The sequence below is a fragment of the Mastigoproctus giganteus genome, chromosome 6 (genome assembly GCF_048544385.1).
Source record: "Mastigoproctus giganteus isolate SK-2022 chromosome 6, ASM4854438v1, whole genome shotgun sequence".
Taxonomy (NCBI): domain Eukaryota; kingdom Metazoa; phylum Arthropoda; class Arachnida; order Uropygi; family Thelyphonidae; genus Mastigoproctus; species Mastigoproctus giganteus.
The window spans coordinates 206,400,785-206,428,008 of record NC_143580.1 but is presented as its reverse complement, the minus strand read 5'-3'; the positions used below and the strand labels follow the sequence as shown (position 1 = coordinate 206,428,008).

The 27,224-nt window shown below is 35.6% G+C and overlaps 1 protein-coding gene across 3 annotated transcripts in view; it reads left to right on the top strand.

The window, feature by feature from the left end:
• The window catches only part of Enoph (enolase-phosphatase E1), a 91,767-nt gene extending 65,714 nt beyond the window's left edge, over window positions 1-26,053 (top strand). For 2 of the 3 annotated variants that reach the window (XM_090375628.1, XM_090375630.1), the window contains exon 6: window positions 8,808-8,962. In XM_090375628.1, the coding sequence (XP_090231754.1) occupies window positions 8,808-8,938 (131 nt within the window). In that variant the 3' untranslated portion in view covers window positions 8,939-8,962. Of the gene's footprint in view, window positions 1-8,807; window positions 8,963-25,980 lie in introns of those variants that run through there. The other variant, XM_090375629.1, reaches the window with a different exon arrangement.
• Window positions 26,054-27,224: the final 1,171 nt, after the last annotated feature.

Here is a 27,224-nt window from a genome sequence, read left to right as displayed (position 1 = left end):
TATTCTTAATCCGGCAATAAAAATTAAATTTGTGAATGCAAACTTTAAATTCTCATACCTAACATATGAGAATTTAAAGCTCATCAAATTCTCATTAGATTGGTCAGCTGAATCATTGGAAAAGTTTTAGCATAACTTTTTGAAGTATGTTCAGTTCAATTTTTTCTAAAGAAAAGTAAATTAGAATATCAAAACTATCACAGATGAACTTTGGCTAAGCAGTTTGGCTTATCTTGCCAATATATTTAGTCATCTCAAAGAATTTGATTTAAGCTTATAAGGATGCAATGTGACACCATTTGCTATGAATGATAAGATTAAAGCATTTAGTATAAAACTTTATTTAGTATATAGAAGACAAAATGTGATAATAAGCTTGAGGGGAGAACTGACAGAAAAAGCTAAAGTTAAAAAAGGGAGTATAAGACAGGGGGGTGCTTACTTTCACCTGGATTGTTCAATGCTCTTGCCACCTCAAAGGTGGTACTTGTGCATATGTCCATTCCGATATTCTCTGTCAGAGACTTGGAAATTTGGAATCTCCTCTTTTCGATCTTCTCTGGCTTAAAATGTCTGTCTCATTCTGTCAAATTCATCTGTTGTCTCTACTGTTCTCTCACCTCCACTAATCACTTGGAACTCTGACTTCCTCTCCATGCAACTTGACTTTCTCCAGTCCAACTTTCCTAACAGTGAGGTAATTTTCCTTGGTGAATTTAATGTTCACAACTCCAGCTGGCTTCCATTTTCTAGTCACACAGACCTAGCTGGTTGAGATGCTGAGACCTTTGCAATTACTAATCACCTCGTAGAGATTGTTCATTTACCTACCAGAATACCGGACAATCTTAACCATACAGCCAACACGCTTGATGTTTTTCTTACAAACAACCCTTCTAAATACACGGTCGAAGTGAGTGGTCCTTTAGGCACCTTAGATCACAGCTTGGTGATTGTCCCTTCTCCAATGGAGCTTTTATCTCATGGCTTTTCTCCATTTCGTGTTGTTTGGTATTACAAGAATGCAAAATGGGATGACCTGCGACATTTTTTTTCTTCTTTTCCTTTTTTTTTTTTTTTTTGGTAGTTGTTGGCTCATTGGCTTCTGTGGCCATAATGTGGCCAAAAACCTCCCAAGGTTTTTGCAGTACTTTGATCCAAGCCCAAGGCAGGATTCAAACCCGTGACCTTTGAGTTGCTAGATAGGCACTTTACCCACCCGGCTAGCCCGGTCGGCCTTCGTTTCCTTGGTCGGATTACTGTTTCAAAACTTCTGATATCAATGTTTGCTCAGATCGTGTCACTGAAATTATTCTTGTAGGAATGGGATCCTTTATTCCACACTCAACCTTAAAATCTCGTCCTTTATCTAAACATTGGTTTTTCAATAAATGTGCTAAGGCTGTTCAAGAGAACAGCCTTAGCACATTTATCTCAAGACTTTCTTCAACCATATTGTTAACAGAATGTTATCAATTTCTTCACTGTCTTCATTGACTTCCATGGGCTTTAGTCCTGCTTTATAAAAACAGTTTTTGATGGTCTGTGATGTGACCTTATCCCATGCCTCACTCATGAATTGGATGGTATCAAGAACTGAAATTTGAATTTTTTCTTTTCATTTCTTTCAATGGACTCTGTAGTTTCCAATAGGAATGGAATCCTGTATCCCACACTCCACTTTAAAATCTCGTCCTTTATCTAAACCTTGGTTTTCCAATAAATGTGCTAAGGCTGTTCAAGAGAAGAACGTTGCATATCGTAATTGGCTTGTTTCCAATCCTTCAGTTTCATTTTCTGCCTACACCAAAGCTCGTAACAATTGTAAAGCAGTTATTAATCATTCCAAACTAAATTTTGAACAGACTAAGAGTAGAAAACTTGCGCGCCTCCATAGCCAGGTGGGAAGGAGCAGCAGTACGTAGCACACGCTTCTTGATTAGACCGGAGTTCGAGAACGTCACCACCAAATACGGAGGATGCGGAAAGATCAGGGAATGACCACCGGAGCAATATGGCCTTAGTTGCTAATGCTCCTAAAAAACCAAATAACATAACAAACAGAAAACTTGCTTCTTGCCCTAATGGTAACCGAGCATTCTGATCTCTTGCCAAAGCTACTGGCCGCAACTTTGGCCCATCTCTGCTCCCACCTCTGTCAAAACCAGATGGTTCTGTTGTCATTCAGCCAAGGATAAAGCAGACCTGCTAGCATCCCATTTTTCTTCCAACTCGTGTATTAATGATCTTGGTAAAACACCTCCCACCATTCTCAACACGCTCCATTCAATGCCTCCTGTGGTCTTCCGTCAAAAGGATGTCAGAAGGATTTTGACGAATCTTGATGCTAAGAAAGCTCCAGGTCCCGATGGTATTTCTCCACTTGTTCTCAAAACCTGTGCTCCTGAACTTACTCCTATTCTTTGCCGCCTTTTTTCACTTTCTTATTCCAAAGGTGTTTTTCCTTCTGCTTGGAAATTTGCTCATATCCAGCCAGTTCCTAAAAAGGGTGACAAATCCCTCCGATCCAATTATCGTCCCATTGCAATTACGTCTACTCTTTCTAAAGTGATGGAGAAATCTATTAACAGTCAACTCTTAAACTATCTAGAAACCTTCTGTCTGATCGACGATTGCCAGTATGGATTCTGCCCATGTCTATCCACTGGTGACATTCTGGTTTATGTTACCCATTTATGGACAAATTGAATGGAAAAGTTCGGTGAAACACTTTCTCAAACAATTTCTCTTGATATCTCAAAGGCTTTTGATCGTGTTTGATATAAAGCTATTCTAAACAAGATTCCCACTTATGCCAGTGTCCTCCAAGGTTCAGTTCTTTCCCCCTACTCTTTTCCTCTTGTATATTAATGAGCTTCTTCCATTGACCAGAAATCCTATCCATAGTTTTGCTGATGATAGCACATTGCATTCCAGTTAGAGACCCTTTCCCATCTCTTCCATCATGCAGTATGATTGATGACTTTTGTGGTTATGATGAACATCGTGGTGAGATCCAATATTCGTTACATTTCGAGGGTACAGCTCTAAAACGGTGTTCGCAGGCCGGCCACTAGTTAGTACACCGGCCAGAACCTATTAGTAACTCTCTAGAAGGCTTCCGGATCAGCTAGTGTATAATCTTGCTACCGCTACTCTGCCAGAAGTGACGAGGGAGTCCGCATAGTGTGTATGCGGCGAGCATTGTCAAGGCCACGTTATGTCAAGGATCTAGGTATATTCTTACCATGTGTACGCCATATCTAAAAATTTTATTGCTTCATACAGCATGTCCCACCCACTTTTTCTTACTATTGAATACACCATGAATTGTCAAACTAATAGAGCAAGCTTATCTGCGAAAAGATCTAAACCTCCCAAACACTTCCTAATTCATTTCACAAATATACGTGGTCTCAATTCTAATCTCAACAATGTACATTTCCACACAATCTGCCAAACCCCATGTACTTTTTCTGAGAGAATCTCGGTTATCGGTTGATTCAACTACTGCTCATCTCAGATGCCCAAATTATTCGCTGTATGATTCTTTTTGCCAGAAAGGTGGTACTTGTGCATATGTCTGTTCTGATATTCCCTGTCAGAGACTTGGCAATTTGGAATCTTCTCTGGCTTAAAATCTCTACTTCATTGTGTAAAATTCATCTGTTGTCTCTACCGTTCTCCCAATTCTACTAATCACTTGGAGCTCTTTGACTTCCTCTCTTTGCAACTTGACTTTCTCCAGTCCAACTTTCCTAACAGTGAGGTAATTTTCCTTGGTGATTTTAATGTTCACAACTCCAGCTGGCTTCCGTTTTCTAGTCACACTGACCCAGCTGGTCAAGATGCTGAGGCTTTTGCAATTACTAATGATCTTGCACAGATTGTTCATTTACCTACAAGAATACGGGACAATCCCAATCATACAGCCAATATGCTTGATCTTTTTCTCACAAACAACCCTTCTAAGTACATGGTCGAAGTGAGAGGTCCTTTAGGCACTTCAGCTCACAACTTGGCGATTGTCTCTTCTCCAATGGAACCTTTATCTCATGGCTACTCCCAACCTCGTGTTGTTTGGCATTACAAGAATGCAAAATGGGATGACCTGTGAGACTTCCTTTCTTCTTTTCCTTGGTCGGATTACTGTTTCAAAAGTTCTGATGTCAATGTTTGCTCAGATCATGTCAGTGAAATTATTCTTACTGGAATGGAATCCTTTATCCCACACTCCACTTTAAAATCTCGTCCTTTATCTAAACCTTGGTTTTCCAATAAATGTGCTAAGGCTGTTCAAGAGAAGAATGTTGCATATCGTAATTGGCTTGTTTCTAATTCTTCAGTTTCATTTTCTACCTGCACCAAAGCTCGCAACAATTGTAAATCAGTTATTAACCAGTCCAAACTAGAGTTTGAACAGGCTAAGAGTAGAAAACTTGCTTCTTGCCCTAATGGTAGCCGAGCATTCTGGTCTCTTGCCAAAGCTATTGGCCACAACTTTTGCCCATCTCTGCTCCCACCTCTGTCCAAACCAGATGGTTCTGTTGTCACTTCAGCCAAGGAGAAAGCTGACCTGCTAGCATCCCATTTTTCTTTCAAACCGTGCATTAACGATCTTGGTAAAACACCTCCCACTATTCCCAACAAGCTCCATTCAATGCCTCCTGTGGTCTTCCATCAAAAGGATGTCAGAAGGATTTTGACGAATCTTGATGCTAAGAAAGCTCCAGGTCCCGATGGTATTTCTTCACTTGTTTTCAAAACCTGTGCTCCTGAACTTACTCCTGTTCTTTGCCGCCTTTTTTCACTTTCTTATTCCAAAGGTGTTTTTCCTTCTGCTTGGAAATTTGCTCATATCCAGCCAGTCAAGGTGACAAATCCCTCTCATCCAATTATCGTGCCATTGCAATTCTACTCTTTCTAAAGTAATGGAGAAATCAATTAACCGCCAAATTTTAAACTACCTAGAAACCTTCCGTCTGATCAACGATCGCCAGTATGGATTCCGTGAGTGTCGATCCACTGGTGATATTCTGGCTCATGTTACCCATTTATGGACTTATTCAATGGAAAGGTTCGGTGAAACACAAGTAGTTGCTCTAGACATCTCAAAGGCCTTTGATTGTGTTTGGCATAAAGGTCTTCTAAACAAGCTTCCATCTTATGGTTTGCCAACTGTTTTTAGTAATTGGTTATCCAGTTTTCTCTCTGTTTGCTCACTGAGGGTGATGGTAGATGGCCCTCTGTCTTCTAACTTCTCCACTAATGCCGGTGTCCCCCCAAGGTTCAGTTCTTTCCCCCACTCTTTTCCTCTTGTATATTAATGACCTTCTTCCATTGACTGGAAATCCTATCCATAGTTTTGCCGATGAAAGCACATTGCATTCCACTTTCTATTTTGAGAAACCTTGTCCTGCTCAATCAGCTTCAACTTCTCGAAAATCTGCTACCAATTCCTTAAATGCCGATCTTCAGGTAATTCTCCAGTGGGGAAAAGAGAACTTAGTTGATTTCAATCCTTCTAAAACTCAGCCCTGTCTTTTAGTTGCAAAAAGGATTCTTCTGCTCCTGTGCTTATCTTTGGTGACACTGATTTCTAGGCAAGATGATATATCTCTTTTGGGGATTACCCTGACTTCTAATCTCTCTTGGCACAAACACATTACAAATGTTGCTTCCCCTGCATCTAAAAATTTGGTTTTCTCTTTCGCTCTCACCGTTACTTTTCTTCCAAACAGCTGTTCACTCTGTACAAATTGCAAATATGTCCCACCATGGAATATTGTTCCCACATCTGGGGTGGTTCTCCCAAAACCTCTCTCAGGCTTCAAGATTCCATTCAGAAGAGGGCAGTTAGGTTAATTAATGACATCTTTAACAAGTCTCTCCACTCTCTGTCTCTTATACACGCATGCCTTTTCTACAGATACAGGAACTCCCCGACTTATGTAAGTGTTGCGTTCCGCAGAACACTAAGTCGGAATTTCCCCCCATGCTTGTGCAGCACTTGCAACTATGCTCGCTGAATTGATTGAATCAAAAAATAAATGTTCGATGAACATGTAAATAGAATTATTTATTGTATTTATTCAATTTTTTATCATATGCGCTGGCGCAGGAAAAATTACAAAAGCGTGCAATTTAAAAAATTTCAAAATTATAAAATTACAAAAAAGAGAGGAGACAGGCATAATGTCAGTAAGTTTTACTTCTCGAGAATCGTTGCCAGAACTGATGTCTTCAGCTGATAAGCACGCGGCTGCGGAGATTGAGGGCTGTGTGAATTTAGAAGGGGTTGGCCGTTCAACCTTATGAAAGAACATATTAATGGATGACTGGACGGTGGCTTTTTTCTTTTCATCGTAGATTTCTTTGTAGCGATCAAGCATATCATTCACCCCTCTGTTAACTTTTAAGAATCGTTTGCTGTCAGGATCCATCTTTTCAAACCTTGGCATTGCCATTTCTCTGGTGGTGAAGTGTCTCGGCTCCTCATTTGGTTCGTCTTGAGCTTCGTCAGCATTTTCTTCTTCCACTATCGCTGCCTGCAAGTCACTAAGTTCTTTGTTAGATAATTCCCTCTCTTCTTTCTCTATTAACTCCGCCATGTCTTTGGCATCAACCTCCAACTGAAGTAGCTCTGCAACCTTTACAATGTTATCTGTAACCTCTTCATGTGATTCATCTTTTTCAAATCCTTTGAGGTCTTTTATGTGCTGTGTGCATATTTTCTTCCATGTGCCATTTAAACAACTTAGTAATTTCCATCTAGAATATCGTAAAATTTCCAAACGTCTCTTAACGTAAAATTTTTCTCATCGTCTACTGCAGACAATGCCTGAGTAAATGTTGTGTTTTTAAATTCGAAATAACACCCTGATCCACAGGTTGGATGAATGAAGCCATGTTTGGCGGTAGAAATACGACTCTCTCTCATTCGAATTGAAAGGCAATTGCGACTTCACTGCATACTTTAATGTCGTGGAAACCAGCGGGATGCTTGAACTTATTAAACCACCCGTTGCTTGCCATGAACTTGGGTTGGGGTTTGCTATACTTATCCTTAATATCTTCATAAATAGTTCTTGCTTTTGGTGCCTCCGTAGCTAGGTGGGCAGGGGTAGGAGCAGCAGTGCATAGCACACACACTTCTTGATTAGACCGGGGTTCGAGACTGTGACCACCAAATATGGAGGATACCAAAAGGTCAGGGAATGACCACCGCATATCCCTGGATATGCGGTGAATCTGATTTTCGATCCATATTATTAACAGCTGTTCCATCTTCGATATAGCACCTGAAAGCTGTTTTGTGATCACTGTTGATCTTAAGTGCATTGATCCTTTGACATGTTCTTTTATATGTGCACTGTCCTTTAAAATAGTATTCACTGTTGAAGCAGCAAGACCTAATTCCTTTGTGATAGATGACAAACTTTGTGCTGCTGTGTACTTCATTTCTAAATCAATTTTCTTTGGTTTCCCAGCACTTTCACTTTCGGGTAGTCCCTTTCCCTTCACCGTTGTAATAAGTAAATAGGAATGAAGAGAAGATTCTGAAAAATTTTTTTTTTTTTTTTTTTTATATGATTGAAGATTTCAGTGAAGGGGAACACATTTCACCATAATAGCGTAAAAACCCACACAATTGCAGTTAGCGGTATTATCGAAAATGCAATAAGATCAAGTTTACTACCCATTTATAATTAGATGGACTAACAGAAAAGCCCAATAAACCGAAAAATGTATTGTTTTATGGATGTGACCTCCAGAAACGTGCCTTAGAAACATATCACGAAGGTGTTTAAAATTGATTCTTTAACGGGGACACATGATAATGATGAAAGGGTAGTGCATTTTCCATTATAAATATGACCTTTTAGAGCGATAAGTAGCTAGTAATATAGTGAAATTTTCAACTTCTAAGGACTTGGAACGAATTACAAAAAAAAAATAAATAAATAATAGTGTTATTGGGTTCACATTACGATATTTTCATGATACCTCCATTTATTCCTATGGGATGCAAAATACATTTCCCTGATTTTTTTTGAGTTTGCACCGGCTGGCAAAAACTTATGTGAAGTCAAATTTTCGTAAGTCGGGGAGTTCCTGTATTTCCATGGGCACTGTTCTTCTGAATTGGCTTCTATAATTCCTACTGTCTCTTTCAAAACGGTCCGATCACGTGTTGCCACCATCCATTTACTGTCCAACTTTTCATCTTCCTCGTTTATTTATTCAACTGCCGCTTTCTGGAACAACCTCCCTTTATACGTATTTCCTGAAAATTACATTCTACAGAAGTTCAAGTCTAATGCTAACAAATATTTTCTTTCGTCTTCTCAACCTCTAACCCATGCACGGCATTAAGTACTGTAGGTTCTAATACCTCTCGTGTTTGGGGTTTTCATGAAAAAAATATATATATTTGTTTACCACATAGTGTTATGTGGTAAACAAGGCACATTACAGCCATTCCTCAGTGGGAAACTGGGTGTTGGTCCAAAACAAGAATTTGTATATCAGCAGGCTATATACCATAGTGGATCCTTCATCTGATTGGGCCAGAACAAAGAGAAGCCAGTGATTTGTGCTATACCAGCATGTGATTTTGTCCTGTAACTCTTATATCAGTAAATGCTAACTTGCCTTTCACATGAGTATATCAAAATGTAATAACATTTTTCTGAGATACCCATATTAGCGAAAAGTAAAAATAAAAGTATGAATTTGCTTTATTGTTATATTTTCAAAATAATTTATAGTCCATTTTAAAAACATATATAATTTTTTTATTTCAGAAGCACTTGCTGCCAAGCAGGCAAGAATGCAGACTATCTTAGTTGTCAGAGAAGGAAATATTCCACTCTCATATGAGGAACAAAATATTTGTGAACAGATAACATCATTTGATGACCTAGAAATGCTCTGACTGCTATAAATGGTTAGTATTAATGCAGAGAACTGAATTTTATTTAACTGTGCTAATGAAATAATTGATGCAAAGGTTAATCCAAAATTATTTTATTTTTGACAAACAGATACAAGTTTTTGTTTGTTTTAATCAACCATACATGGCAAAACAACTTCCACTTATACTAGTGCCTATTTTACATTTCACTCTATTAAATCTGGAGGAAATTTTGGAAAGAATAAATATACAAAAGGCTTCTGAGACTGTTGTCTCCCCTATAGCTAGTATTTTTGTAGCATTTTAAAATATAATAAATAGAATAAAAATTTTATGTAACGAAGAGAATTATTCAATAGGATCCCATCAGGCACCACAAAGCCTCAATGAATAAAAAAAATCCAAGGGACATAACATTTAAACTTCCAAACCTGGCCAAAGAGCTGAATTTTAAAGTTTTGACCTCTGCTCTGTGGAAATCAACTTCAGTGATGACCTGATCACCAGATGGGGAACTGAGAAATTTAAAAAAAAAAAAGCCTACAATCCATGAAATAACTCACACATTTGCCTTTTTACATTCATTGTCATACAGAGCCAGGATGTAGGTGCTAAATATGAACTACTATCTAGACAGTCAAAAAAATTCAGGATAAAATTTAGACTAACACCTATTAGACAGTCTCTTGCACCCATCGTTCTTATATTGATTTCACTCATATAATATCGGTGTAAATACACCATAGTTTACCCATAAATTTAACTACATAAGTAGTGTAACAGCTTGTTTTGATTTTATCTCATTGTGGCTACCTTCACAACAAGATACCAGGTATTGCACTACTTCGAATAAATAACGCTTCTCTAGTAGAGGAGACTACTGTTATTTATTCTCATTGGGTACCACCACGCAAACGCGTTCTGGAGCTTGTTGGCTCACTCATCAGTGGGTGGGCAGGTACCCTAATAATGCAGATATGCCATCACGGTTGCGAAGTTAATTCCACAATATGAGAGATGTCAAATGATGAAGATAATGATAATATTTTGAAGACTAAATGCACAAGGCATAATACGTTATGGGTTAAAATTAACTATATAATATCAGTGTAAGTACACCATAGTTTACCCATAAATTTAACTACATAAGTAGTGTAAATTATATAGTTAATTTTAACCCATAACATATTATGCCTTGTGTACCTTGTTTACCTGGGGAAGTGAAGGTGCCTGGATGCACCATGGGATGAAAACAAGCCGGTGGCAGTGTTATGCTTTGGGCGATGTTCTGCTTGGATTCTGAGTCCAGTCATCCATGTGCCGGGCCCTCTGACGTCTATCACCTACCTAAACATCACTGCTGACCAAGTACACCCTTTCACGGCAGTGCAGTCTTTTAGCAGTATAATGGGGCATGCCACACCGGATTGTTCGAGACTGGTTCACAGAACCTGAGGAAGACTTCCAGGTATTGCCCTGCCCTCCAAATTCCCCAGCCATCAATCCCATCGAGCATCTGTGGTTTGTGTTGGAACAGCAACTCCGATCTGCGGCGTCTCAACCACAGACCTACAATCCCACAAGACACATTTAAAAATCTTATAGCGTCCATGCCTCGCCAGGTACGAGCTGTTTTGACTGCATGTGGAGGACCAACATATTAGGTAGATGGTCATGTTTTGGCTTATCGGTGTATTTATCATCAAATTATACTCCCCATTTCTCAAGATATATACTGTACAGACATGACAGAAGGAGTACCTCAAGAATTGATTTTAAGTGCAACACGTTTTATGTTACATTACCAGTGGAATTACTCGAGACATCCCAGCTACAGTGGAAACTTACATGTAGGCAGTCAACCTTGCTGTTTTCTGTCAATCATCGAGCATGGCTACCATTGAAATATAACTACAGTTAGTAATAACTGAAACTTGGACAAAATGCAATGGCTATCAATTAGCTGAGGGGAAACAACGGCATTACACTTCTGTAAATTGTAATCGCTTCATTGGAACCTGTATTAAAACTGAAAGGCAGATAAACGCTGATGACAAATTCTATAAGACTATAGCCACTCTCCGATTAACATAAGGGTTGCATTCCGCAGAACTCTATGTAAGTCGGAATTTTCCCCAAGCTTGTGCAGAACTCACAACTATGCTTGCTGAATTTATCAAAAAAGGAATGTTCCATGAACATGTAAATAGAATTATTTATTATATTTATTCAATTTTTTATCTCATGCTTAAAAAAATTATAAAATTACAAAAAAAAGAGGAGACATGCATACAGGCATTAGTAAGTTTTACCTCTCGAGCATTGCTACCAGAATCGATGTATTCAGCTGATAAATATGCAGCTGCAGAGATGTAGAAGGGGTTGGCCGCTCAACCTTACGAAAGAACATATTAATGGATGACTGAACGGTGGCTTTTTTCTTTTTGTCGTAGATTTCTTTGTAGCAGTCAAGCATATCATTCACCCCTCTGTTAACTTTTAAGAATCGTTCGCTGTTAGGATCCATCTTTTCAAACCATGCCATTGCCATCTCTCTGGTTCATCAGCTTCATCAGCATTTTCTTCTTTCACTATTGCTGCCTGGAAGTCAATAAGTTCTTCATAAGATAATTCCTTCTCTTCCTCTATTATCTCCTCCACGTTTTTGGCAACAACATCCAACTGAAGTAGCTCTGCAGCCTTTACAATCTTATCTGTAACCTCTTCATATGATTCGTCTTTTTCAAACCATTCGAAGCCTTTTACGTGTCATGGGCATATTTTCTTCCATGCACCATTTAAACAACTTTTAGTAATTTCCACCCAGGCCTTATTAATGGTAAATATTGCAAGATTTCCAAGTCTCTTGAGTAAAATTTTTCTCACCGTCTGCTGAAACAATGCATGAGCAAATGTTCTGCGTAAATAGTATGCTTTTAAATTCAAAATAACACCCTGATCCATAAGTTGGATGAGTGAAGTCGTGTTTCGTGGTAGAAATATGAGTGTCACGTTCAAATTGAAATCGTCTGGATGTGTAAGATGTCTAGGAGCATTATCTAATAGAAGCAAAATCTTGAGAGGAATGTCATTGTCTTTACCATATTTTTCGAACTCGCTGAATGAAGCAGCATTAAATCCTCAAAGAGAGATATTGTTATCCATGCTCTTTGGTTCGATCAGAAATGCATGGGTAGGGTGGCTTTATTGATGCCCTTAAATGCACAAGGATTTCCAGAGTGGTACACAAGCATTGGTATTAATCTGCAATCTCCCACTGCATTAGTCCCAAGCAAGAGCATGGCCCTAGCAGCATTAAAACCAATCCTCAAAGAGAGATATTGTTATCCATGCTCTTTGGTTCGATCAGAAATGCATGGGTAGGGTGGCTTTATTGATGCCCTTAAATGCACAAGGATTTCCAGAGTGGTGCACAAGCAGTGGTATTAATCTGCAATCTCCTGCTGCATTAGCCCCAAGCAAGAGCATGGCCCTATCTTTTGAAGCCTTGAAACCTGGCATTGTCTTTTCCTCTTTGGCAATGTATGTTCGATCTGGCATTTTTTTCCAATACAGAGCAGTCTCACCAACGTTAAAAATTTGCTGTGTTGAATAGCCACCTTCATAATTTTTTTCCAACACATCACAAAATTTCTCTGCAGCTGCAGAATCGGCACTGGCGACTTCACTGCATACTTTAATGCCTTGGAAACCGGTGCGATGCTTGAACCTATTAAACCATGCGTTGCTTGCCACGAACTTGGCTTGGGGTTCACCGTATTTATCTTTAATATCTTCATAAATACTTGTTGCTTCTGCTTGAATGGCCATTGGACTCAGGGACACTTGCTTCTGAATCTGATTTTCAATCCATATTATTAACAGCTGTTCCATCTTCGATATAGCAACTTTGATCTTAAGTGCATTGATCCTTTGACATGTTCTTTTATACGCACACTGTCCTTTAAAATAGTATTCACTGTTGAAGCAGCGAGACCTAATTCCCTTGTAGTAGATGACAAACTTTGTCCTGCTTCGTACTTAATTCATTTTCATCTTCATTTCTACATCAATTTTGTTTCATTTCCTGGCACTGCGAGCACTTACACTTTCCCTTCATCATTGTAATACATAAATAGGAATGAAGAAAATTTGTTTTTTTATATGATTGACGATTTCAGTGAAGGGCAACTCATTTCACCATAATTGCAAATGCAATAAGATCGAGTTTACTACCCATTTATAATAGATTGCACTAACAGAAAAGCAAAGCCCGGTAAACTGGAAAGTGCAAATTGTTTTTGTTTTTTTTGGTCGCGACCTCCAGAAACATGCTTTAGAAAAATATCAAAGGCATTCAAAATTGATTCTTATAATGGAACATATGAAAATGATGAAAGTGTAGTGCAATTTCCATTATAAATATGACCTTTTAGAGAGATAGAGAAGTAAGTCTTTTAGAGAGGTAAGGAAAAAAAGCGAAATTTTCAACTTTCAAGGACTTGGAACGAATTACAAAAAAAAAAAAAAAAAAACTGTTATTAGGTTCACATTACAATATTTTCACAATACCTCCATTTATCCCTACAGATGCAAAATACATTTCTATACTTTTTTCAGTTTGCACCAGCTGGCAGAAACTTACTTAAAGTCAAGTATTACGTAAGTCGGGGAGTTCCGTGCCTCCGGAAATTAAACATCCTCCAATGCAGTATCCTCAATGTCTTAGGGTGCTTACAGGCAGTCATTGCTGAATTTATATTGTTTTGATCCAGTGACAGTTAGTTTATTGAGCTGTAGTATATGCTTCAGCCAAAAATAGCATCTTACAGTCTCTTAACATCATCCAACCAGTGCCCTTTGATCTGCCACTAGGTGCCTACAGAACCTCACCAATTCAGAGCTTGTACATCGAAACATGACCCCCCCACTTTATCTTAGAAGACAACACTACTCTGCCAATATGCTGCCAAAATAAGCTCTCCATCTCAACCTTAAGAATACCTCAACCAACTTCTTTGGCCAACACTCTACAAATCCAAGCCTGCTGCCTTCAAGAAGTAATACAGAAGTGGAAAATTTATTTTAACAAAATTAAGGAAAGTACAAATATGCCTTTACCTCCGTGGGATAGATAGACATTGATCTATACTTCGCTCAGTGGTCAAAAAATACTATTCCATCGCTTAACATCCAACAGCTACATGCAGTGGCATCACTGGGGGGGGGGGGGTGGACTGCACCGAGTGACATCAAAATGACTGTCAATAAAATTTTTGTGCAGTTTTCAGCAAAAATTTTATTTTTAATCAAAATATCCTTGTAGTTAGTTATTACCACAGAAACATTTTTTGTAAGCCCAGCTTACATGTACTATATCAACATACCTACAAGGCTAAAACTCTATGCTAGTTTCTTTTTGAACCTTCTAATGCGCATGCGCTCCAGTCAGAGCTGTCATTATTATCCAATTACGATGACACTTCAAATCATATGGTTACATCTGCACGTGCTACAAGCACACGCTGTTGTTTTCGTTGCTGTGGTGTTTTTATAGTCGCTGATTTTGTCAAATTTTCGGTATTTTTTATTTTTTTAGCTACAATATTGTGGTAATTAGTATTTGTGAACCTTACCAATAACGTTTTTGAGAATGAAGTAGTAATTAAAGGAGAAGGAGAAAAATCAAAAAGTTTCTGCTCAGTTACTATATGGGAATTCCTGTAGTGATATATGGGAATTACGATTTACGAGTAACATTAGTACCAAAAAAAAAAAAAAAAAATCTGAGGTCGATAGGGGTGACACCAACCCTAGTAATGCCACTGGCTACATGCCAACCATATTTCAGAACACACTGGGTCTATATGGATGACTGTAAGTCCCACTCACATGTAAGTGCAGCAGCTGTATTCCCTTCGCATGTAATTTCAAAATTCTTTCCAGTTGAATACAGATACTTTCTGCAGAATTATATGCTATCCAACTTGTATTAAGTGAAATATGTCAGTAGTCATCACTTTCTTTCCTAATATATTCTGATTCGCTCTCAGCCATATGGTGCTATCTCAGCTAAACATTCTCATCACCCTCCCCTATAATAAATTGGCTTTCTGTTCAACCTCTGTCAAAAAAAAAAAAAAAACCCTCTGAAATAACTCTTTGCTGGATCCCTTGATTCTCGGGAATAGAAGGTAGTGGTAAAGCAGACAAAAGCCAGCATCAGAATTGCCAAACAAAACAGATAGTTCCATATGCTGAATTTAGGCCAATTTTTACTAGAGCAAGTGAAGATGAATGGGCCCAGATATGGAAAAATCAATCCAACAACAAACTACAAGAAATAAAACCAAATACACAAATATGGGACTTTAACATCAGAAAAAGTCGCAGAGAAGTAATGCTTGCGAGACTGCGAATTGGCCACACACACACATCTTACGCATTATTATCTATTAGCTAATGAAAATCTCTCTGTTCAATGCCAAGTTCAGCTTTCAGTAAGACACATTCTTTTGGTATGCCCTCGATTCAGAAAATTACAGATTCTTTTGCTTCCAGAGTTTATGTAATAAGAATCCACTTGCCCTTCAACAGATATTAGGTAACTCTGCAAGTCTAGATGAACTGTTTAATTTCATTTGGAAAATATAAGGCAAAACTATATTTCCACTACACGTAGAGAGCGGCATATCATGGATTTTTACAGAGGCTGCAGCCCACAAAACTTGGATAACAAAAGCAAATGAACATCCTATATTGGCCTGTACGTCGTACATTGAATCAGAATTGTCGATCAGTTGAAATTGGTCCCGTAGAGTGAAATTACACTGTACACTTTTTTTCTAAGAAGTGTTTGAATATTACTGTCCAAGCGTGTAATCCCAACTATGCAGTTGGGAGGAGGAATTGTTGTATGCACAACTGAAAATAGTAATATCCGAAGATTGCAGCGAAAAAATATACAGCGCCTCCCTCAAACCAGTTGAACATCTTTGTAATGAATTGGAACGCCAAACTAGGGCAAGGTGGCTCTTTTTGTTAGTAATTTGATTTACATTAAAAAAACCTGGAAAGACACATCTTGGCCTTTGATGCCCTTGTGCCTTAAAACAACAACAATCTTCCTCCTTAAAACAAAAACATACTTTTAGTGATGTCAGACAGTCTTATAAAGAATTTTTTGATCAAATGAAAATATAGCTATACACAGGTAACGAGTTCATAAAAGACAAGATACTAAAATTTATTTTTTTTCACATAATAGCTATAGTTCATAACAGATGGCAATACAAAAATAACTTGGAAAATCAGAGCAGAAAATTGGCAATTTTGGATTAGCTGAAGTTAAATTCTCTGGAATTTAGATCCAAAAGTTGATAAAATCAAATCAAGTAATACAAATAGTTTGAGGTTATTACTGTACCAAAAGAAAGAAACTTTTTTTTCTTTTTTTGTACAAGTGATTTTATTTTTGATGGTTTCACTATAATGTCAGGCAATAAAATCAAAATAAAAACAAATTAATATTTAAAAGCATTTACATACAAAGTATATTTTTACAAAATTCACTCCATGAAGCTTGCCATCAGAAACTTGCCTCCTTGAGTCCATGCATGTTTTAGGAATGCTTGCACACCTCGCTCATTCAGAAATCTTGCTGCCATTCAAAGTGTGCTTGGAAAACTCACTCATGAAAGCAGTTAAATCAGTGTAAAATCTTCTGCTTGTTATATAACTTAACTTACTAGTGACTTTATCCTTTCATCAGAGTGGTTTGGAATTCTGACTTTATGTGAATGCTTGAATGTAAATTTTGATTGCAATAATATAATAAATTTGATCCAGTTTTCATATTTTGTGTTTATATGATACGAACTGAAAGTCATCTACTGCTGGATAACGATCGTGTTGAACATTTTCTAATTGTACATTCCTTTAACCAGTCACACATATGATTAGGACTGCTCTTCCTCTAAGCACATGGGGTTGCTTTTACCACATGTGCCTACATTTGAGAAATCAGTAAAAACGTAATTCAAAATTGTTCACTTTTTTGATGCCACCTATATTTTCAACACAACTATGAAAAACCCATTTTTTATATTAAAACAAAATTAATGTTGTGTTACCAATTGGAGGAAAGCATGCGGCAGTAAATCCAACTTGCTATCAATAAATGACAGTCAACAGGGCATATAATTAGGTTTAACTTAATTCATGAATTTTTCCTAATTGTGCAATAATTAACAGACTTCTGGATTTTTCAAGTGGAGAAATCAAAGAAAACATTTTTAAAAATAGCTATTAGTAGTTACATGTGGGCAGAGCACAAATTGCTGAAATATTTTCTGGGGTCTTATTAACCCTGTGCAACCATCTCAGGATTAATAAAGTCATTGCAGCCATTTTGATTATATTCCTTATATGTGTCTGTACACCACAATAAATGTTTTGTTCATACTATATATATATATATATAGTGTGCTTTAATGGCTGGTATCTGAATGTTGATACTGATTTAAAAAGTACAAGAAAAGACATAATTATAAATAATAAAACATTTTAATCTTTTTTTCTTTACAAAATACAACATAAGTTAAAAAGCAAAGCTAGTATATTCTGTTGCTTATTGTCATAATAAAATGCACAAAATATGTAAATAAGTGGAACTACTGATGTATGACAACTGGTATGTTTATCTTTCAGTATATTCTTATATTACATTTAAAAAAAGTGCATCCTTACTTAAAATTCAAGTGCAGGCATGCCACTATTACAGATATTTTCTACAATTTAAAAATATATTTTTAAAATACTGCTATAGAAATGCATAAAGAATTAACCAGCAAATGCAGTTCATATTTTTCTGATTTAAAATCCTTGTACAAAATCTTAACAGTAAAAGCGGTTTACTAAACAGCTGAGCAATGACAAGATCAACAAGATAAAACCTATATAAAGCAATGATCTCAAGCCAAGGTTGCTTTCAAAATAGACTTTGTGATAAACTAATCTCTTATATAACACAGCTTCATTTGCAACCCAACCTGTTGATCATATTTAGCTAAATTTATTAAAAATTATCACAGAAATATAAATTCACCTCTAAATAACAGGTTCTCCTTCTGTTACACTGCTTTATTTCAACTTTGCAGTTCATTATTTATACCTCTACTCAAATTCTGGGCACTATAAAGTTCCAAATAACTTATTAATGACTGCAAAGTTAAAAGTCTGCTTGTATTCGTCGACCAAAGTACAATCATTATCAGATCATTTTTGTCCAAATAAATACTTCAACAACCATATTCAAATAAATATTTTATTCACAAAGCCAAACAACTGGCATATAAACTTTTCACTAAAAGTTATTAATTCATTTTTTTTAAATGGCATATAAAATATTCATTATGAAAACAATCAATCCAGCTTAAAAAATATTGAGGGAAGACTATTTAGTAACTTTCAAGAACACTAAGTTCTATATTCTGAATGTATTATGCAGCCGATGACAATGAACAGTTTCTTACTGTTCTAGGCATGTATAGCAATGAAATGTCACAAAATTTACAATTTTATTTTTATTAATCACTAAATCACAACAAAAAAAAATGAACTGTACATATTAATTTACAAGTGGAGAATAAGAAATCCAAATATTCTGCATAACAATAGACATAGGAACATCTTCTTAAGATGTTTTAGAAGGGAATGAACAATTTAAAGGGGGGAATAGTGTTTTAAAAGGATGTAACAATTTTTAAATTGCATTGGACCTAATGAATGGGCTTGACTATTTGAAACTAGTGACTATTAAGTAATTTTAACATGGGTGTATGTAAAAATCCTTTACATCATTGATTCAACAAAAAAAAAATGTATGAATGAATAAATTTTCAGTAGTCTAGCTTTGAAATTCATAGCAAGTCAAAATAAAGCTAAATATGAATGTATTTAAATTAATTTCTTACATTAACCACTTATGTGCAGTAACATCAGACTAGCCATTCATCACTGTTTCTCTACTTTTGTATTAATGGCCATAATGACTGAAATATCTGCCAAGGGCAAATCCTATTTCCATATTAGTTAGTAGTGGCAAATGATGCAAGAAAGCAAGCTTATAAAACATCGGCCAGAAAAAAAAAAAAAACAAACAAACTACACACTTTGCCTTCCAGTTCTTCCTTGAATTTATTCAAACCACCCACTTCCACAACAACTGATGAAGTTTGTTCCAACAATCAACCACTTGCTGGCCAAAGGCAAACTTTGGCACATCTATCCTTCAGCCATTCTTCCTCAACTTGAACTTATGCCCCCTCCCCCATGTGTGTAGTCTCAGAAAGAGGAAGAATGCCATCAACATTTAGCTTACTCAATCCATTCAAGGCCTCAATCAGATCTTCCTGCAGGTGCCTAATCTCCAGATGCTGCACTTTGCAGAAATGAAATCTTTCTTGGTATTTGTTTCCCTTCACCAAAATTCTAATGTTATAGGGAATTACAGAATAGGAAAACCAAGGAAGATCCAATCCAGCCTTTGGAGGAGATGGGTAACAGCATAGGAAAATTGTTCGTTCTGTTTACAAATGATGAAAAAACAGTGTTTTTGGAATAATTTATTAATCACTCTCCCTAACTGAAAAAAAAAAAAAAAAAAAAAAAACTGTCCTTGATATCTACTGATCAGATTAACAGACTTTAAGCATTACCTTCAGAGAAATCTTACTATTAAATGTTGCAGGGCCAAAAAATTTTATTTGCTGTTTTATTTACCACACCACAGGTAACTGAAAATTAAAATTATCATTCTGAATGATTTTCTTAGTATATTTAAAACCACTTGAAGCTTTTCATACTAAATTTTTACTATTAGTACATTTTAAAGGCCACTGTAGCCGAGTGGTCAGGCACGAGGGTGCATAAGTATACGTGCCTTGAGTGACCAGGGTTCCAGCCTGTGACTGCTAAATATGGTGCCGTTTCTTGTATTCTCTCTCTCTCTCTCTCTACCGTGTGGTTGTCCCAGAGTATAAATAGAAAATTTATTTATTTATAATATGGCTTATTATTTTTTACATTAAAATCACTAATTTCTTAAAGATAAAATCGAAGTTAAAGTTATAGGCTGTGACATTCTATAATAAAATATAGAACTATACAATATATCGAATTGAACAAGATCTAATGTAATTTCTTTTCCCAATCGGTAAGTTAATATTATCATTAAAAATAAATATTTACAGAAACTACTATATGCTAAAGACCTGCACTGATCAGGACAGCAGCCAAGGGTGCATGTAAAAATTTTGTTGCTAGGGCAGGCTGAGGATTATTCTTAAAATATGATAACAGGCTAATACCCAATTATTTGTGTATAATTTTTTCTTACTTGACAGAATTTAGTGAAGGTTTATAACAAACTGAATTGCTATTGTTCTCCCCCCCCCAAACAAATGTATTTAAGTCTTTTGGTTTCGTCCTTTTAACCAGAGGAAAATAGGATTATAAGTACAGGAATTTCTAAGGTCCCTATCCTCTGTAAAACTATACCTTGTCACATGTATTTGTGATCTTGCTCCCACCCTTCCCATTTACAGCAAACTAGTTTTGCAGTTTCTTTCAAGGAACAGAGGGCTTTGATGCACTATACTTTTACTCAAGTTACAGTTGAGGACCAGTAATCACAATGAGTAGCTTATTTTGAACATTGCAGCCCCATTAGTGCAAAAAAAAGAACAAATTTTCATTTCTGGTACAGACTATGTACAATAGCTCTGATCCAACCTCTCTCTCAAAAACTGAAGATCCCTCCCCTCTCCTTTTTGCAATATTTATTTTAGGAATTGGTAACTTTTTTTTAACTAATTGGTTGAAGTGGCCAGTAAGAAGTCCCTAATGTTTCATATATTTTAGTTTTAATGGGAATAAAAGATCACTCTGATTTCATTAGATGTTTATATAAAGCAAAGATTGTTCTTTTGAGAAAATAAGCATTTCCAAAATGAAAAGTAATGCATGCTTATATAATTTCATGTAAAAACATTTTCTGCTGTCATTCTGTGATTTAATTTTAAGGCACTGATAAAGATATCAGTCACTGGCACCTTTATATTATATATTTACTATATTATCAAGAATTTTATAACATATGAAGCAAATATCGTAGCCAGAAATGCTACTTGATCTATATGGACAAACTACAGAACATTCCATGCTGATTTTATTTGCTATATATTACCCAAAACTAGATATGCAGTTCCATATTAACAATTTCCTCAAAAGGTTAGCATAAACAGTTAAATAGCAATAGAAATGCTCATAATATCAAAGTTGTGGTGATTTATCAGTTGTAACAAATATAAAAAACCACAATGAGAATGAAAGTTTAAGAGGAATCATCACATGATATTTAAAATTAAACATGGACTGTGTTGGTTTTATAAGTGGTTTATGGCCCAGCTTATTTTTAAGAGCATAATGCAGTGACCTGTAGAATGTTTATTCTGTGTGGATTATAATGCAACCATTAAGACACAATTGTGGCAACTAATGTTGCTTCATCAGTCCAAATGATTTCATTGAGAATAAGTCTCAGCAAATTCCAATCTTCTAGCAGGTAATTTAGGGACTGATTTAATTACTGAAATATAATCTTTTATATATAAGGAATTTTAAAATTATAACAGAAGTTTCCAAAAAGTTCAGTTCAGATGACATTTGAGGACTGCTTTGTACAGCAGATGTGTTAAACTTAGAATTACTTATGGGCCATGGCAACAATTATCAGGAGTGGGCAGGCCAAACCCAGAGCTCTTGGGGACAATGACTGGAATCTAATTTGCACTTTATTTTACTTAATTACAAACTTTAAATTATCATTTTAAAAGTATCTTATTTGTAGGAAATAAGTATAGCAGATTTTTTTTTTTTTTTTATGAAAACCCCAAACACGAAAGGTATCAAAACCTAAGTACTTAGTACCGTGCATGGGTTGAAGGAGAAGTATGGGGAGAGGGGGATGCCGGAAACTTTGCTCTAGAGACTAAACATGGGTTTCACCACTTCAAGCCTCTAATAAGCAAAGTGGTGGTATTTCACCGGTTGATGAAAGTCATCTACCACCAGCAGATAAAACTTATTGCCAATTTTCAAGATTACTGATTTTTTTTTTTTTTTAATTTCAACTGGATGTCTTGCAGGAATTCTAGAAGAGACAACTCTAAATCACAAAAACATAAGGCCTCTTTTGTTATGGTCCCAGATAAAGCTTTTTGTTTTCTTTGTTTGAGCAATACATTCCCCTTCCCATGGGGTAAAAAAGTAGTTACCAAAACTCATCTCACAGATTGTGTCATCACAGAGCTGGAATAGCCTAGAGAATTATAATAACTATCTAGGGGGGGGGGGGCTATAAATTAATAGTTTCAGGTTTGATTAAAATTTGAAAATGTAAGCTATGTATATTCTATAAAACACTTCTATAAAATAAAATTGTTATTTAAAATTATATAGAATTTAAAATATATAGAATAAAATATAGACTATATACAATTAAAATGTTCAAATATTGCAAAACAAGTTAAAAACCATGTAACTATCCATGCTGCTATTAATGTTGATTATGAAAAATATCAGCATTGCTGCTGTTGGCTGGAAGTAACTCACATTCATCAAGTGTCTGAAACACTTATTATGTGATGTAATTTGCATCAAAATGCAAGGGAAAGGGGAGGGAAAAATACATTAGCCTATACAAAATATGAACTATGTACAGATATTACTGTGAGATCACATTGCAATCATGCACATTCTGTTTCTGTATTTGTTACTTTAAGGAAATTGAATTTGTTACTTTAAACTATTGAAAAAATTTCATTGGGAAAGATTAAGTTTAAACAATACTGTATATACATATATATAAAAAAAGTGTTGCAATGTGTGGTATATTTGCAGATTTTAATTAAACATAGTCTTTACATTTTATTCAATATACATGTTTAAATATCAAAGTTTAATCACAGTGTTAATGCTGATTTTAATTAAAACTCAGCCTCAGTTAGTTGTGTAACTGTTTCATAGAATGTTATTATTTTAATTGCACAGAGCCTGTCAAAACTTCTACAGGCAAAATACCCACATAGGGTATTTTGTCTGTAGAAGTGTGTTTACAGACTGGTTTTCATGTGTAGGCTAAAAACAAAATCTGGAATAATTCATGATGAGACTCTCTACTCCTTCCAATTGAGATAATCTAACCACACTCTCAGCTGAAGCAGTATTTTGAAATTCTTCCAGTTGTAGACAGGAATCAAACCCAAACCTCTCCAAATGAGTAGCAGACCGCAAAGTAGTGTGCCAATTAAGTTGTCACAAAGTGGTTTTATAGAACATAAAAAGGTTTGAAAATTAAGTTCCAGAACTGAATAGCCGACCAGGCTAGCCGAGTGGGTAAAGTACCTGCCCGGCAACCCAAAGGTCGCGGGTTCGATTCCCGCCTCGGGCTTGGATCAAAGTACTGCAAAAACCTTGGGAGGTGCAATATGGCCACAGAAGCCGATGTGCCAACAACTATCAAATCAAAAAAAATCAATCCAGAACTGAATATACTGCACATATGTCAAAGTAAGGCTATGATGCAACATGGCACAGCAGCCATCCTATGTGACTGCTTCCCTCTGCAAGGTAATATACATGCTATAGGTCATTCGAATACTGTTGAGCTGTTCAAAGCAGTGTTGCTGTTTTAAGTGATATGACAAAGAGCAAACATTAAATTTTGTTTCAGGTTAGGAACAAAAGGCACTGAAACCTACAAACTGGTAAAACATTGGTAGTGGTTTCTTGCTTGCATGTTCTTCGCTGGTTTGCAAGAATTTCGGATGGCCACGAGGATCTGGAACACGAGCACTGTGAACATCCAGAAATGATTCTAACCCAGGAACAGTAAAAAAATAAAGGGTGCACACTGTGTGTGATTCAAATGATGGAAGAACAAACCTTATATTAACAGAGGAACATTATGCAATTCTGGCAGAAGATTTTGGGTAAATGGACAATGGAGTTATTCTGAATGGTTTGATTGACAAACAAAAGCTGCTGCTCAGACTAAGTATGCAGAGAACTCACTCAAGATATTGATGATAATCCCTCTTTGCTCGATCATAGCAGGTGATCAGTCATGGTGTTTTGAATACAATCCACAAACAAAGAGCCAAAGCAGGAAATGACATGTTCTCAGTTAAAAAAGGAAAAAAAAAAAAAAAAAAAACTACTTTTAAAAATGTGGAGCTTACCTCCCCCGACTACATCCATCCGATTTATTTCCCCCAGACTACTTGTTTCCCAAAATCAAATCTGAGCGGAGGGTGACTTTGTTGGTGTAGAGGACATTATATGAAATGTGACAAAGGATTTGGTGGCAACTTTGAAAAATATTAAAAGGTTTTTTTTTTTTTTTTTTTATCATGGAGCTTTCTTTAAATTAACCCTGTCCGAGAACTCTGGCCATTAGATAATTTTTAATAATATATAAAAAAAATCCCCCTTCAGAATTGTGTTTTGAGCTTAATTATTAGATATTATGAATTAATTACTGATGTTTAAATAAAAATACTCGTTTACAAACAACCATCAAAATATGTTATGTTAATATAATGTTCCTGTAAGAATCATGGGACTGATAATCTCTTTCGAGTTCCCCCATTGCTAATTATCAGTGAGTCAATTTTGCCACCAAAAGCAACATACAATCCTGACTTTCAAACAAACTTCTCTATGTCACATGTTTTAAAACTAATGTAAACATGTTAGTGAAGTTCAATAGTAGCAAAAATTTTTATTGCTCTAATATGAAATCTCCAATCATGCACATCACCATTTAATGAGTGGGGGTGGGGCATGATAAATGTTACTGGCTGGACAATTAGACTTCATGATATACGAGATAATGGAAAGTGACTCTTCTTTCTGTAGACTTCACTTGCTTATAATTTACATAAAAACTTCATGATCTTATTATTATGCTATATTTATATCTAGATACATACCTCACACAAGTAGTAGTAGTAGTGGCATGTGATGCAAGAAAGCAAGTGTATGAACTTATGCAGCATCAGCCAAAAAAAAAAAAAAATTTACAAAACAATTCCCTCTAAACGTTTGTCCAGTTCCTCCTTAAATTTATTTAACCTATCAACTTCCACAATGACAGATGGAAGTTTGTTCCAGCAATTAACCACCTGCTAGTTAAAGGCAAATTTCTGCACATCTATTCTACATCTGCTCATATAAATACATAAAAAAACTGTATAATGCTTAATGCATTGGCTTTTCAGATACACTGTATACTGGGATTTTTTCACACACAAGATGAATTCCATGCAAGAATTCCCTAACATTTATGTTTCACTTCATGTGCTAAAAGCAATCATTGTAGAAAAAAGGCTGTAAATATATATTTACAATAAATCCTCATTAATTTGGACCCTTTATTTTTATGTACCTATTTTATTTGCACAGAATGGTTTCATAATTACTTTGTAAAATAAATAAATTATTCAAAAGGAAAAATTAAATATAAATAAAATTAAGGCATGAAAAATGAAACAGCAATATAATTCAGGGCCTTTAGTGAACAGAAAATTTTAAATTTCTTCAAAAAACAAAACTTGGAAACGGACTGCTTGCATATGATTAAATTTGTAATTATTAAAATTTGTTTAAAAAATGCATCATTTGCATTGAATTTCATTTGAACTCTGCATTACATTTTGTTCTGAATATAATGGAAAGGCTATTCATATTTTTATAAAATTCTCTCTCTCTTTACATCATATTTGCTGTATTGTGAATAAATGTGCTTGTTTTTATGAACTACAACTTGGAAACATTTATGTAGACTTAAATTGTGTTTTCTTTTATGCAAACTCACCTAACTTAGAATGTGATTTTTTTTTTTTTTGAACTTTTGTTTTGTAAATGTAAACTGATTCATACTTTATACATGTGTATAGATGTAAATATAGTTTTAGTGTGATTAATTTTTTGTTTTTTAGTAGTGAGTGGGAAGGGACTACATTACAAAATTCTCCTACTGAGATTATAGATGGACGAATAAACGTATTGCTGCATATAGGACAAAGCTTATGAGTTACAAACAGTTAATCCTCTGTATATGGCAGAAAAATTCATTTGTATACACTATTCTTAGTGAACCCAGAAACATGTAGGAAATGTCAGCCACTATAAAAAAATATTTTTGTACACTCCATTTTTTTAGAAAAACAAATGTTTTTAAAATAATTTAGAAAAAAAAAAATGAATCTACTGCATACAAGTTCTTAAGAATAAAGAAAACATTTCACAAGGCTCCACATTCTGCTATAAAATTAATAATTGTGAAATCTTCACAGCTGATTTAACCAGATAGTGTAACAGCATACAAAGGAAGGCATTATAAAGGAATCCTTATGCTAATATTAATGTGTGGAAATTTATTTTGAAAATTAACTTGGAAACACGAATTGGTTGACTAGATTTGGGCAGAAAACTAGGCTATAACTTTGTGTTTCAAATGAAAGGTTTTTTTTTTTTTTTTTTTTTTTGAGTCAAGAAACAAAGTTTTCCAGTCTCTCTCCCCCCCCCCAAAAGGTCTCCTAAAAATGTCCAAGGCTAATATCATTTATAAGGATATTTTCCATCTACTTGAATGTTCAATGCTAGTAGCCCATTTGTGGGTTATGGTGCACAAGCCACAGTGCTAATATGAAAATAGTAAATATATAATTTTTTGTTGCAGTCAAGTTCAAGTTATTTTGTTTAATATAACAGACGTTCCCCCACCCCATTCTATTATCACTATTGCTGTATCTCAGTAATCATTCTGTTAATGGAATAAATAATATGAGAACTAGAATACAAGAAATTCTATAGTATGATGAGATCCAGGCCTTAAAAACACCTAAACAAAATCATAATACAACAGAAGAGCCAACAACAGTCATGACCAAGAATGATTTTTAAGACAAATTAGATAAAAATTCTCTGACATACATCAGAAATGGACATTACCAGTAACAAAAAATATTATTAACATCCACAGAATTTAAAAAAATGCAGCAATACAAATGTCACAGAACAATAACAGGTCCCATTGGATGACAGGACAGCTATAAAAATGTACAAACCACAAACACTAACAGTTGTAGGTCTATCGTACATAAAAAAATCTGTCATCATGAGTCAGTTTTTTGATGTATATCTTCAAATACAGTGCAGATCTGGAAGTTGACATTACTCC